At 39.8% G+C, this 14,344-nt stretch overlaps 1 protein-coding gene across 1 annotated transcript in view; it reads right to left on the bottom strand.

Moving 5' to 3' along the window:
• LOC122640776 (AUGMIN subunit 4) overlaps positions 1-14,344 on the bottom strand; it is a 32,139-nt gene extending 17,795 nt beyond the window's left edge. The window contains exons 1-11 of the mRNA XM_043834027.1: positions 14,201-14,344; positions 14,008-14,055; positions 13,708-13,833; positions 6,086-6,439; positions 5,749-5,848; positions 5,617-5,647; positions 3,707-3,800; positions 3,527-3,598; positions 3,327-3,385; positions 1,597-1,665; positions 1,442-1,493 (exon numbers count right to left, since the gene is read on the bottom strand). Coding sequence (XP_043689962.1) covers positions 1,442-1,493; positions 1,597-1,665; positions 3,327-3,385; positions 3,527-3,598; positions 3,707-3,800; positions 5,617-5,647; positions 5,749-5,848; positions 6,086-6,439; positions 13,708-13,833; positions 14,008-14,055; positions 14,201-14,329 — 1,134 coding nt within the window. The 5' untranslated portion in view covers positions 14,330-14,344. The remainder of the gene's footprint in view (positions 1-1,441; positions 1,494-1,596; positions 1,666-3,326; positions 3,386-3,526; positions 3,599-3,706; positions 3,801-5,616; positions 5,648-5,748; positions 5,849-6,085; positions 6,440-13,707; positions 13,834-14,007; positions 14,056-14,200) is intronic.

Below are 14,344 nucleotides of genomic sequence, written 5' to 3'. Positions count from 1 at the left end.
CCATGTTTTCACTCTTTATTTAGGTTTAAAGTTTTCGTCTTGTGACGTGTTACTTGATTTCGGCGACAACTCATAACATGGGGACATAACACATATTGTGAGTGGGTTTGGTTGTTTGGGCTTGATATTATTATTGCATTGTATATTATGTCATCATTATAAATTATTAAGCATGCTTGCGCATATTGCATACTTTTATATATGATTGTTATGATGTTGATTGGAAATGCTTTACTTTGATGGGTCTCGGTGCCGGTGGGTGCCGGTGCCGGAACCCCGGATACTATATACATTTATGAAGTAATTATGTTGAATGTCATGTTAAACTGTATGCGCCGTGCCGTGCTGGTAACCGGGCACTAAACCAGATGAAAAGTTTATGCGCCCGGATTACCTCTCGGGACGATAGGACTTGCATGTAGTATATCTGCGGCTAGGATTTTACACCCTTATGCTACGACCCTTACCAACAGGGGTTTAGGTGTTGGGTAATCGATACCGGATTCTCGTGGAGGTGGGAGAGGCCATCGTGGTAGTATTGGTTATCGGGTGCCGGCCGAGTGATCTTGGAAGCTTCGATCGGCGTAGGTCCCAGGTGACAATTGAGGTTTCATTGTGGCGATAAGTTAAGTGACCCACAGTCTCCCGAGTTGTCACAGTAGCATATACCTCTGACTTAGTTGTGATGTTAGGTGAAAAATTTATTTAACATATGCATGCATCATTGGACTATGTGAATTGTGTGTTTGTGCACCCCCATCCCCTCACTGGCTCAGTGGAGCTAACCCCCTTGTGTACACATTTTTTTAGATTATGATGCAGGTACGGAGGAGCCGGAACCTGTGTTAGAGGAACATGGCAACGGGTGTCCTTGTGACAATTGTGCCTATGGGCCGTGAGAATTCTAGGGATTTGTTCCCCTTTTGTTTATTTTAGGGCGTAGGCCCATGTATAAACATTTACTGTTTTATACCCTTGTTGATAGTTATTAAATGGTAATGGAAAACGGATTAATTACAGTATTTATCATCTAGGCTTTGATCATCTTGTAACTATTTGATTTTATACGCTTCCGCAAAACTATTGATCTTTTGGAATGTAATATTCCCCTTTTCGCACTCTGATATTATATTGTTTTAATATTGATTATGACTGTGCGTTGGGACACTGTGTCAGTGATCCTGGCAGATTAGTAGGATGACACGCGTCGTCCTAGTCACCCATTTTATTGTATTTTATTCCTTGTTGGGATGGGGGCGTGACACTAATCATGGGATTTTGAATTGCTCTTCAGAAAACCTTTACTCAGTAGACGGTTTTATCCAGAGTTGATAATATAAGCTCATCCACAAGAAACTGGAGCCACCCCCAACAAAACCTGCAATAACATACTGCAACATATCATGACATTAAAACCTTTCAAGTTTTTACAGGAACATACCGCTTTATTGTATGCAATGGAAGCTTCATCTGTGGCCTCTTTCAGATACTTCCTGAGAATAAGTCATGGTATTCAGTAACTTAATAAACAGAAAACAAATACATTAAGTTATTATTTGGGGGCAAGGGAAGAAATAACCAGTCATCATTACGTACCTAATCTTATGGAGAGCTGGTATTGATTCTTGGGTGTAAGTGTCGCGCAGGAGAAGATGTTCCAAAACCCTGAGACAAAAATTGGATACATCAGACGCTATCAAGCAGAATTAGCACGCAAGGCTCCCCATGTTCAAAATACCAATCACATAGCTTAAAGATAGAAGAGAAAATTATTGGCCCCATACAGTTAGCATCACAGTATCACATTAAATTAGTACTGTATTTGAAACCTCGTGGAATGAAAATCATTTCATTTTGGTTAGTCACCAGGTGTAAGTTCATATTCTTGATGGAAACATACATAGTTTTTATATTAAAAACCAGAACCTATGAACTAAAATCGAGTTTTATTGACAGTGCTGGATGATTTCATTATGATGATAACCTAATGATGCATGAAATGCAATGGAACATCCAAATAAATCAAGTTTATTGAAATTTTCAATGTGGTTTCTAGATGCTGCCAAATAAATAAACAAATAAGAAAAAGAAATTTACATACACATGTTCCTTTGGTAATCAGCGACATAAAACTCAACTTAACTCAGCATTATCCCAACTAAAGGGGGTCGGCTACATGGATCCTTTTTCTCCAATCAGATCTATTCAAAGTCATACAATATTCCAGTCCTAAGCCATACATGTCTTTCCTCACCACTTCTCTATGGTTATTTTAGACCTACCTCTAGCTTTATTAGCATCTTCGATTTGAAATAAACCACTTCTCCGTACTGGAGCATTTAAAGGCCTCTGTTGCACATGTCCATGCCACCTCAGACGAGTTTCTCGCAACTTATCATGAATAGGGCCAACTCCCAAGTTTACTCTAATTTGTTCATTCTTTATTTTATCTTTTCTAGTTTTACCACTCATCCACTGCAATATCCTCATTTCAGTCACATTAAATCTGTTTAAATGTATATTCTTTACTGCCCAACACTCAGACCCATACATCATTGCTATCGAATGACTGTTCTATAACATTTCACTTTGAATTTAAAGGATACGCCGATCAGAAAACACTTTGGATGCACTCCTCCATTTCATCCAGCCTATTACAATTCTCTGTATATATCATCATCCATTTCTCAGTTACTCATGATTGAACTTAGGTATCTAAAGTGATCACTTTGAGGTAACCCCCATCATCAATTTTCACCACCCCACTCTCATTCCTATTGTTACTAAAGTTAAACATCATAGACTCTGTTTTCGTTCTACTTATCTTAAAACCTATTGATTCCAAGATTGATCTCCAAAAATTCAATTTTGCATTTACCCCAGCACTTGTTTCATCCACCAAAACAATATTATCTGCACCCATCATATACCAAGGGATGTGAACTTGAATGTCTCTAGTCAACTCATCCATGATTAGTGCAAACAAATATGGGCTTAGAGCTGAATCTTGGTGGAATCCAATTGTTATTGGGAATTTACTACCTTGTCCTCTCACAGTTCTTGCTGTAGTCACTACATCAATATGTCCTTTTTCCTTTTATTCTACCAAGTGCCCCTTTGAAAATTCTGGTTATTTGCCAGATTGCCATTAGCTCCTTATAATTGGGTTGGCCCATAGCGATATCCCAAACGGGGTTTTCAAACCCGGGATTTCACAAATGAATTAATTTATGCCTAATTCTGAATGAACTAATAAAGGATAAGGAGTATTAATGTCAAAAAGTAATCAAAACATCAATCAGAAATTAGAAAATATGGAAACAAACCTTAATTTCCAATTCATTGTCTCACACCTTTTGCATAACCAAGTTTTTCTTAGTTCATCCTGTTCAATTCATGAAAATATGAACATATTAAAGGTTTTAGGTTAAAAAGGAAAATGAATAAAGTATTGTTCACTATTCATATACATCGGAAACTACTTAATGCATGTCAATCAAAGCAAGCACCAAGCATTTAAGCTTACATATTGATGTTGGTGTTGCAGCTTCAAATCCTTAACAAGCTTAGTAAGCACCCCAAATATCTGCTCTAGGACCTTCAGTGGACGAAATTTACAGTAGTAACATGAAATCAGTGGAACTGAAATCTTAGCAAGGATTGCAAGTCAAGTTTATAAAGGGAGAGAAAGATGTTGCTCAAATACATTATAGTATTCTGCAAACTTCCTATCTGCTGAATACAGATCCTCCCGCAGAGCAGCCTCTTCCCTTTCAATCTCCTCGGTGATTAATTTTACCCTGAGAAATGAAGTGAATGGGAATTTGAATCACCATCTTGTAGGAAATCAGGAAGCAGTTCTTCAGAAATTAAGGGGGAAAAAATGTTAAAGAAACAGAACTCTGGCTATATATCTTCACAGCTCATCATATAACGGCATAATTTTACACCTTTATGTAAGTGCCACTGAATTTTTTGCATGAAAAGTTAGCAACCAACAAGGCATGCTCATTTATTTAATTACTTTTCTTAGGGTGTAGGAGGATATTGTTGAGGGTCATTTCTTAATCACAAACCACCTTAATGTCTTTTATTTATTTATTTATTTATTTATTTTTGGGGGTTGGGGGTTGGGTGGAGATTGGGTTAAGATAGAGGAATTTTTTAATAGTTGAAGTAGAATAGTGATTTGCCACTGACAAGTTTATTCGACCAAATCTCTTTCTTTGCTCTCTAGTCTCTACACTGTTACTAGGCACATATGCACTTCATACTTAGTAAAGCTGGACACATCAACACGTGAAGGGCACCAGTTCGCAGGTCACTGGTTCAGAATTCAGATTCAGACGATGGGATGATCCACATTGACATAACCTAGTGTCAATCAGTACTTTTATGTCTGGTTTTACTTGAGCTTTTCCCCAATCAAATGTGCATATGACCTTCATTTGCAGGGAAATTTGTAAATAATTTTCTAACATTATGTCTTCATCTTCTACAAAAACTCTTTCCTTCCAGCTTGTGCCCCTTGATCTCTTCTACCAAGGTGGGAAATAGCAATAGCAATAGTGTGACAACTTTGACTTAATTAACTTATGCAATATTTCTTCCCGAAATATCCTCTCTCCCATCCCTCACTGATTCTCCTTCTCTCTCTAGTTTAGGTCTCCCACCCCTTTCATTATTCCCTGTTCATTTAGATTCATCTCTCAACAACAAAAACCTAAAAAACGAAAGAACGTGTAAACTAACCTTTTATTCAAAACACACCAGTTTTCTCTGTTCAGTACAAAATTCGCCATCTGGCAAAACTCACTTGGGTTGAATGCATCAGGGAAACTGGTCCCGGTGTCTTTGTTAAATAGTAGATTCGTCTATGACCCAATGCATTATATCTGGGTCCTATGATGACTAGTTAACAGTCTGAGATTGGCCAAAGTGAGGCGGGTATGATAACTATAAATGACAGATAAAATACAATAAATATAAGTTTATGCATGGTTTTTGTCTATTCTGTAAACTCTAATCCGACGTTCTGGTTTCCTTCACCATGTACGCTTGTGCGTCAAGAGAGGAATAAACCATCCTTGCTGGATATTCTAAGCCCAGAACCAGTATGTCAGAATTAGCAAACCAGTGATTATTATTCTAAGCTTCTGCAACCTCCTTGCAGCCCAATAACATGGCTGGTCTTATAAATGTTTACATATCCTCACGTTTAAAACGTTAACTAGTCTCATATGATTTGAAGTTTAAATTCTCAATGAATCTTTGAAGCACAATAAGAATTATGTTTCAGTGAAACAGGAAATTTCAGTGTCAACAGTGAAAATATAATGTTAAAATCAAACAAATCATGCACATTCGCTAAAACTTTACAAGAGGATAACCAAGGTGGCAGATGATATCACAGCACAGGTAGAGGCTGATTCTTCAACAAAAGTAAAAGATAAAAGTTAAGGACATAAAAATGAAATGAGTAACTGTATTATGTAACTGCTCATGCAAAGAAGTAATTTAGTTTCACTTTTTTGGCATCCACCAAAAGTGATTCTCAAGTCAAAACATTAATTTCAAGGTTGAAAAGGTCATGACTAAAGGAAAACATAAGCAAACCTCTCCGGAAGCCGCGCACTGGATGAAGTGTCTACAAAATAAAAGTAGCAGTATTAGTCCAGAACATATTCATGGTACATATATTACAGGGATATATACAGATATAATCTTCTTATAAGCTTTAGAACCCACCAATGCCATCCATTACAAAAGCCTCAGCTAACTTATCACATTTAGCTTTCAGACGAGCCTCAATTTCACGGGAAAGTGACATTTGATATTCAGTCATGTCCTACAAGGATATAGCCAAGTCTCATCAACAATTGAAAATGGTTCGGGTGAACTTCAACGCAATATTCAGTTATGAACTTAAAAAAAAAAGAAGCAGAAATATGCACATCTGACCATAAATATTAAATTCTAACCTAATGACCAATATTAAAGATTCAAGAATCACACAAATAAATTTCTCTGTATGCACATGATGCATTTTGATACACAACGAATAAACAAAATCTGAGTAACATACCACATGATATGGTGTCTGCTGGAGCTGAGTTTGCCACAAGTAACCTGGTGTAACTCCAAGAAAACGATTTGCAACGCCACCAATTCCAGGATCTACTATATCAGTACTACCAAAAGAAATAGCATTGTTTGATGCACCAGCAGTGCTATTCACCAATCCATTTGTATAACTTGTTGAATTAGAGCTTGAACTGATTGTGACACTGGTACTAGTACTATCAAGAGAGCTCCTTGACATTATACTCCATTTCTCAATTTCTTCTTCCTGAATTTCTCCATCTTTTGAAAGAAGAGGAAGTCTCAATCTCTGAGCTGCCTCAGCAACAACAAGCCTGTGCTCTAAAGCCTCGTAAACCTGAAATTATCTAGAAATGTCAAAGAGATGCTAGTCAATTGAAAACTACCAAAGCACCAAAACATTTAATCATGACTAGGTAAAAGCTAGAACCATATCTGGGCCTGTAATGATGTAGATCGGAGGAGCTGGAAGAGAAGAAAGAACCACCAGCCCATTGAGCCTAGACCAACCAAGAAGCCAGCCTAGGCCTTTGGGCCCAGCTACTGGTCCACTTTCATGGACCACATTTAGGCCCGACACTACATAACATTTAGTCCATGCATGGGGGACCTTTATTAGTTTCTATTTTGTGTATTGCTGATCTGAAACATCCAACCATGGGAATGAACTGGTTTTTACTTTTTACATATGATGGTCTGTTCATGGATTGTTGGTTCTGTCCATGTTCTTGTGTTATTTTGCCTTGGGGATTTGAAGATATATTGTTGTTTCTAACTCTGGAACTTACTTTCTATTTTCATTTTTTGGTATATAATTTGAAATCCAATTGGATCTTCATCTTATTTTGAAGGATTGAAGTAGTAGTTACCTACTTACCTACATGTGATCTGAATTTGGGGTTAATCTGAACCCTAGACTGGGGATTATTTTGGTGTTTAAACTGCTGGTTTTGAGTCCTATGATTCTGCCTGTTGTGGGTATGATTCTGAAATCTATGAAGTATGAAGATGTTGCATTGAATAAATTTGAAATCAGAGTCAATGCAGAGGGCAGTACAAGGACCCAGGATCAGATCCATGATATTTTCAATAGAATACTTGAGATAATGCAACAGATGCCTGCAAAACAGATGCACCTATCTGACAGAATGGATGTCATTCCTATGCAAGGTAATTTTGAATATCTAGGAGCAAGAGGGGGCAGCCAACTCATTCTATAGCCAACAATACCTAAAGATTTATGATTAGAGGGGGCACAGAGGGTTCCCACACCCCAAAGGCCAACTCACTTTGAGGATTACATGAAATCATATTTTGAAGGTAGCAATGGTGTACATCATAGGCATTTGATGATTCCCAAAGGGTTTGACTAGAGTTGAAAGAATACAGTGGAAATTTCGACCCGCAAGTTTTTTATGATTGGCTGAATGCTTTCGATGATTATTTTGAGTGGTGTAAGTTTACCGAATCAAGGAAAATGAAGTTAGCTCGTGCAAAGCTTATCGGGCCAGCAAGGGAATGGTGGAACAATCAAAACAAAGGATGCACATACGAGGTACAGCCTCCACTACTTGGAATGAGATGAAAGAAGAGCTAGAAAGTAAGTACATTCCACAAACTTTCCAGGCACTATTGCATGATCAACTAAACCACTTGTGGCAAGCCACCTTTCTGTCACTGAGTCCGTGCAAGACTTGTTGTTTTGTCACAGACAGGAATTGAGGAGAATGACCAAGCTTTTGTCTCGATTCAAGTTGGGGTTACAACCAAAGATACATCAGGAGCTTGGCGCGGTTGACATTTATGACATACAGGATTACTTTCAAAAGGCTCTACGAGCCGAGAGACAATTGAAACCAACTGTCTGGATTTCAACCCAGGAGTACACTAAGGCACCTAAAAGTGTTGCTTCGGATCATCCACAGTTCGAAAGGCACGTGTCCTACTACTACAGATAAAGAAAAAGATCCCATGAGCTGCGGGGTGAGGTAAAGTGTTATAATTGCCACAACTATGACCACTTTGCCAAGTTTTGCCCTTACCGTCCAAAGAATGTTCTTGTGACAGTCATTGACGCCAATGGAGTGTTATGATGGACTCCCTCTTGAGGAGGAGATTGAAGAGCAACTAGTTAACTATGATACGAAGCTCATAGAACTACTGTTTTGTGCTTGATCCCAACAACTAAGGTGACTGTGTACGACACAGATTAAAAACTCGAGGAACTCGGCACCATAGTGGAGTTTAAGATAGTGGAAGTCAAAGATACAACTGAAAGAAACTTTATAGACACTACATTCAAGTATACGTCTGATCTAGAAATTGGACACATAGAGTTCGTCATTCCACCTGAATATTTAGAAGATAGGACTCCTCGCCTTAAAGACTATAATCCCAACTTCTGAGAGCTACTAGAGTTTTGCTATGGGCTTAAACAGGACCTTCATCATTCAATGTTGATCCCTCGAATGTCTAAAACTCAAGGTCGAGTTTCTTTTAAGCAAAGGAGAGCTGATGATGATTGGAGTAGGTGGAAGAGAAGAAAGAACCAGCCACCCAGCCAGCCCATTGAGCCTAGCCCAACCAGCCCGTGAACCTAGGCCTTTGGGCCCAGCTATTGGTCCACTTTCATGGGCCACACTTAGGCCCAACACTACTGAACATTTAGTCCATGCGTGGGGACCTTTATAAGTTTTCTATTTTGGGTATTGCTGATCCAATACATCTAGCCATGGGAATGAACTGGTTTTTCATATGATGGTTTGTTCATGGAGTGTTGATTTTGTCAATGTTCTTGTGTTATTTCGCCGTGGGGATTTGAAGATATATTAATGTAGTCCTAGAATAGGAATTAATCCCACTAGGAACCAAGTAGAACCAAGCTTGGGTAAGCCTGCTGTTTAGGGCTGATTAGGGGTTGTTTTAGGGCAAAATTAGGGTTTAGGATGAGAATTTGGGAATGGGGTTTATAGGGTTTTAATCTGCAGGTTTAGAGGGTCATTATGATATAAAAATATCTGGATTTGGTTAGGTTTCAAAATTCTGCAGATTTAGGGTTAGGGTTTCGGGTTTTGTAATGAGGAAAAACAACTAAAATTATGGTTTAAAGTAGGATTTAGGGGCAGGGGTTAAGGTCGACTGTTAGAGGGGCTAGGGGAAGATTCGGTTGCAATATGGAAGGTTTCTGATGGCTGAATGTGTCCCAGCAGAAAATTAGGGTTTTTAGGGTCAATGGAGAAGAGGGATCTTAGGGTTTGGATGGACAGAATGGGCAGCAGCTAGGGTCGAGTGGAGATGGTGATGAGGGGAAGTTATGGTCCAAATCTGATCAGATTCCAATGGAGGAGCAGATCTGAATCAGAGTTTAGAGTCTTCTAGGGTTTATGAAAATAGGACAGAAGAGAAAAGGAATTGATTGGGGAAGGGAAGAAAGGATAAACAGAAAATAATAAATTCAAACTCACTCTCGAATCCTCTAACAGCAGTTTGAATGGTTGAAGGATGAAACCACCTTCGAAGAAAAATCCTCCCAGCCGTCCGGCGTAAAGAGTCGTAGGATTCCACCCACCCTTCCACCTTGATAGAACCACAAGGATGCATAAACTCTTGAGAGCAAGGAGCAGCAGCAGTAACCAGCCACGAAATCAGTGTTTTTAATTCAAATCTATTGTGGGGGCCTCCACGATATTCTTATTTATAATAAAAGCCTAAGGCCAAATCCTATTACAACTTAAAGGCCTCTCCTTCACAAAATCGTGGAAGGGAGAGGTTTAAATCTAATTGGACTAATTTAAAACTTAAAATGTCCTAACTACCCCTACTTAACTTAAATTAAAAGACTCTAACTTAAACAATTAATTTAAAAGAAGATTCCCCATTAGCCAATAGGATATAAGAACCTATTAGCCAATAGGAGCTCTTCACTTAAATTAAACCCATTGGACCCATTGAACCAATTGGATGGAACCAATTTCAACCGGTTCAATCTAAAAACATAAAAATAAACTAAGTATGAAAATATAACTCCTAGGCTACGGCTCCCTATTCAAACCTAAGTTCGGGGTTTCTTCTTCTTCTTCTTCCTTCTTGGAGCTGCATCAACTCTCCCCATCTTGAAAGCATTCATCCCCGATGAATGGCTGGAGATCACGAATGGTCTTCCAAATCGGGATCGAGTTGCTTGAGTTCATCTTCAGCGGATGGTGCAGTCTTATATGCGGACAGCAGCTCTTTGGAGGATGAAGAAGGTTGCCATGCTGGCTGGACAGCAGCCTTTTGACATACCACATGAACACCTCGTAACTCATCATCATCAAGATAATTAGCCACATCATATTCATCATCGGAGGGAGTGGGTGAATACAATTTGCGCCTTGGTGTCGTCTTCACCTTGAACTTCTTCCTTTTCAGCCACGTTGATGGGCTTCTTCTTATGTGGGCAGTCCCTAGCAATGTGCCCTTTGTCTTGACAGAGTAACAAGTGAAGGGGTCATTTCGCCCGTAGGAGCCTTGCCCTTGTCATCCACACGTGGGGGAACAGAGGCAGGGGAGGGGTGTTGCTGTAGAGGAACCTTGTTTGGAGGTGCTATTGTTGATGTAGGCGGCTTGGAAGTAGAACCCGGCTGTTTACATGAAGCTAGTAACTCCTCCGCCTTCAAGGCCTTCTCAAAACAATCGCGAACATCTACCACGTCAACCACTCCAATTGTCCTGTTGATCTCACTTGATAGACCCAATCAACCTGGAAAGCATTTGGATGCCTTCCTCCCTAATGCCAGTCGCGAGAAGAAAGAGCATCGAATTGCCTCATGTACTCGATTTGATCATGGGTCCTGGCGGAGGGAGTTGAACTTATCCTGCAACGAGACTGAAGTGCCTTGGTAAGTATTTCTTGCTCGGTCATATTTCATGTCTTCCCAAGTGCGGGTGCAATACCATTAAAGTCCATCTCTCTTTCGCGTTCTCCACCACTCCGCGTCGCAGTCCAATAAGCTTAGCACGGACTAACTTCATTTTCCCTTCTTGAGATAGATCATACCAGTCGAAATAGTCTTCTATTGCGGCAAGCCAATCATAAAACACCTGGGGTGGAGTTACCATCGAATTCTTTCAGCTCAAGCTTCACCTTTTGGTTTCTGTATGTCGTCGATTAGTACCCTGGTCTCCGGTGAAGTAGGACCTCATATACTCCTCAAAAGTAGAGCTGCCGACCTCTGTCTCTGTCCGGTCTTCTCTATCTCTGTCTCTGTAGCCTCGGTGGTGATCTCTGTGTTCCGAAAAGGTTCACGGGCATATCTAGGTCTGTCCTGACGATCTCCATAATAATCTCTATCATTCTGTCATCTCGGTCAGTCCTGAATCTGTCCCTATTACCTAAGTGTCCATCTCTATAACCCCTGTAATCATCTCTAGGGCTCCCATCTCCGTCGGGCAGCCTCGTATCCGATTTGTAGATGGGGTTGGTACTCCTCTTCTATGGGCAAGTTGCTGTCCCTATCGGGAGGGATTCTCTGTCCTTCAAGTGTTGCAATCTAGTCATGATTGCATCACTTGTAGCCTTCTCGATCTGCTGTAAACTTGCGGAACATCTCTAACATGGTTGCCATAGGGTCGGCTGGTTGTGGCAGCACCGGGTTGCCATGTTCGTCCATGGCTTTGATACCAAAATAATGTAGTCCTAGAATAGGAATTAATCCCACTAGGAACCAAGTAGAACCAAGCTTAGGTAAGCCTGCTGTTTAGGGCTGATTAGGGGCTGTTTTAGGGCAAAATTAGGGTTTAGGATGAGAATTTGGGAATGGGGTTTATAGGGTTTTAATCTGCAGGTTTAGAGGGTCATTATGATATAAAAATATCTGGATTTGGTTAGGTTTCAAAATTCTGCAGATTTAGGGTTAGGGTTTCGGGTTTTGTAATGAGGAAAAACAACTAAAATTATGGTTTAAAGTAGGATTTAGGGGCAGGGGTTAAGGTCGACTGTTAGAGGGGCTAGGGGAAGATTCGGTTGCAATATGGAAGGTTTCTGATGGCTGAATGTGTCCCAGCAGAAAATTAGGGTTTTTAGGGTCAATGGAGAAGAGGGATCTTAGGGTTTGGATGGACGAGATGGGCAGCAGCTAGGGTCAGTGGAGATGGTGATGAGGGGAGTTATGGTCCAAATCTGATCAGATTCCAATGGAGGAGCAGATCTGAATCAGAGTTTAGAGTCTTCTAGGGTTTATGAAAATAGGACAGAAGAGAAAAGGAATTGATTGGGGAAGGGAAGAAAGGATAAACAGAAAATAATAAATTCAAACTCACTCTCGAATCCTCTAACGCAGTTTGAATGGTTGAAGGATGAAGCCACCTTCAAGAAAAATCCTCCCAGCCGTCCCGGCGTAAAGTCGCAGGATTCCACCCACCCTTCCACCTTGATAGAACCACAAGGATGCATAAACTCTTGAGAGCAAGGAGCAGCAGCAGTAACCAGCCACGAAATCAGTGTTTTTAATTCAAATCTATTGTGGGGGCCTCCCGATATTCTTATTTATAATAAAAGCCTACGGCCAAATCCTATTACAACTTAAAGGCCTCTCCTTCACAAAATCGTGGAAGGGAGAGGTTTAAATCTAATTGGACTAATTTAAAACTTAAAATGTCCTAACTACCCCTACTTAACTTAAATTAAAAGACTCTAACTTAAACAATTAATTTAAAAGAAGATTCCCCATTAGCCAATAGGATATAAGAACCTATTAGCCAATAGGAGCTCTTCACTTAAATTAAACCCATTGGACCCATTGAACCAATTGGATGCAACCAATTTCAACCCGGTTCAATCTAAAAAACATAAAAATAAACTAAGTATGAAAATATAACTCCTAGGCTACGGCTCCCTATTCAAACCCTAAGTTCAGGGTTTCTTCTTCTTCTTCTTCCTTCTTGGAGCTGCATCATATATTGTTGTTTCTAATTCTGGAACTTAATTTCTATTTTTATTCCTTTGTATATAATTTGAAATCCAACCGTTGGATCTTCATCTTACTTTGGGGGATTGAAGTACCACTAGTTACCACATGTGACTTAAGTTTGGTGTTAATCTCAACCCCAGATTGAAGATTATTTTGGTGTTTAACCCGCTGGTTTTGAGCCCTAAAATTCAGCCTGTTGTGGGTAGAATTCTGAAATCTATGACGATGTTGGATTGAATCCATCATGCAACTCCCACAGGAAGACAACTAACAGCTGTTCTAATAAAAACAACATTTCCTGCATCCAGATACTAGGTGGCATCAAATGTTCTATGCGCCCATTTAAATCACAATGTATGTGATTTAAAGTCAGACATTTTGTATTTCACTCAGAAACCAGTTTGGAGCTTGGGACAGGCAGTCCAAGAGCTTAGTTACTGAATATACATTATTTTTTTTTTCATTTTTGCCCCAATGATCGACTCTAAATAAAGGACAAAGCATTTTACTTCCATCATAAATAGCACTGAAATGCACCCGCCTCCAGGGCGGGTACGCTTTGTACAAATACAATTTGAAAATTAAATGACAAGTGTGAACATTTTCTCATCTGGAAAATAGTTGACAGAAATTTTTTAGTATGATGGGTAGAAACCTGGGGGGAGCTCTTCAAACCAAGCTGCGGGTACAAACTCTGAATGTCACGCATTCCTCCAAGGTTAGCGACTGAAATTGCCTGTTGATGCTCTTCCACCATAGCCATTGCTTCACCGTATATTGCCTATGGAAACCCAACAGCTCCATTAAAATACAGTTGCAAAAAATTTGAAGAGTGATTAAGATATGAAATTCAATTTCACCAAACCAGTAGCAATGCAAGATAACACAAACCCTAAGTCCAAATTTACCATCCTCGTCAAGCAAAAGAAGAGTAATTAATTAGGTAAGAACCTACCATGGCCTCCAAATAACGCAATCTCTCTCTCGACATTTCCTCTCTTGCCTGTAACGGAAATTAAAGACATGTTTTTTGAGATCTAAAGCAAAATTGAGTAAAAATTATGAATGGTGATGATAATGATTAACAACTGTTTAAACGGGGGGTGGGGGGGAGAATTGGGAGGAAGAATGTCAATGAGGGGACTTACGAGTTGGAGATCGTCATAGGCGGATTTGGATAGCAAAGAGCCATCGGGAGCCAGACAATGTCGATCCAACTGTTCGATCAGCTGCGATACGTCGGCCGCCAGGTTCTGCCCTTGCAATCCCTTCACCATTTTTTGGATTTCCTG

This window comes from Telopea speciosissima, chromosome 9 (genome assembly GCF_018873765.1).
Source record: "Telopea speciosissima isolate NSW1024214 ecotype Mountain lineage chromosome 9, Tspe_v1, whole genome shotgun sequence".
NCBI classification, from domain to species: Eukaryota; Viridiplantae; Streptophyta; class Magnoliopsida; order Proteales; family Proteaceae; genus Telopea; species Telopea speciosissima.
This window is presented reverse-complemented; position numbering and strand designations above follow the sequence as displayed.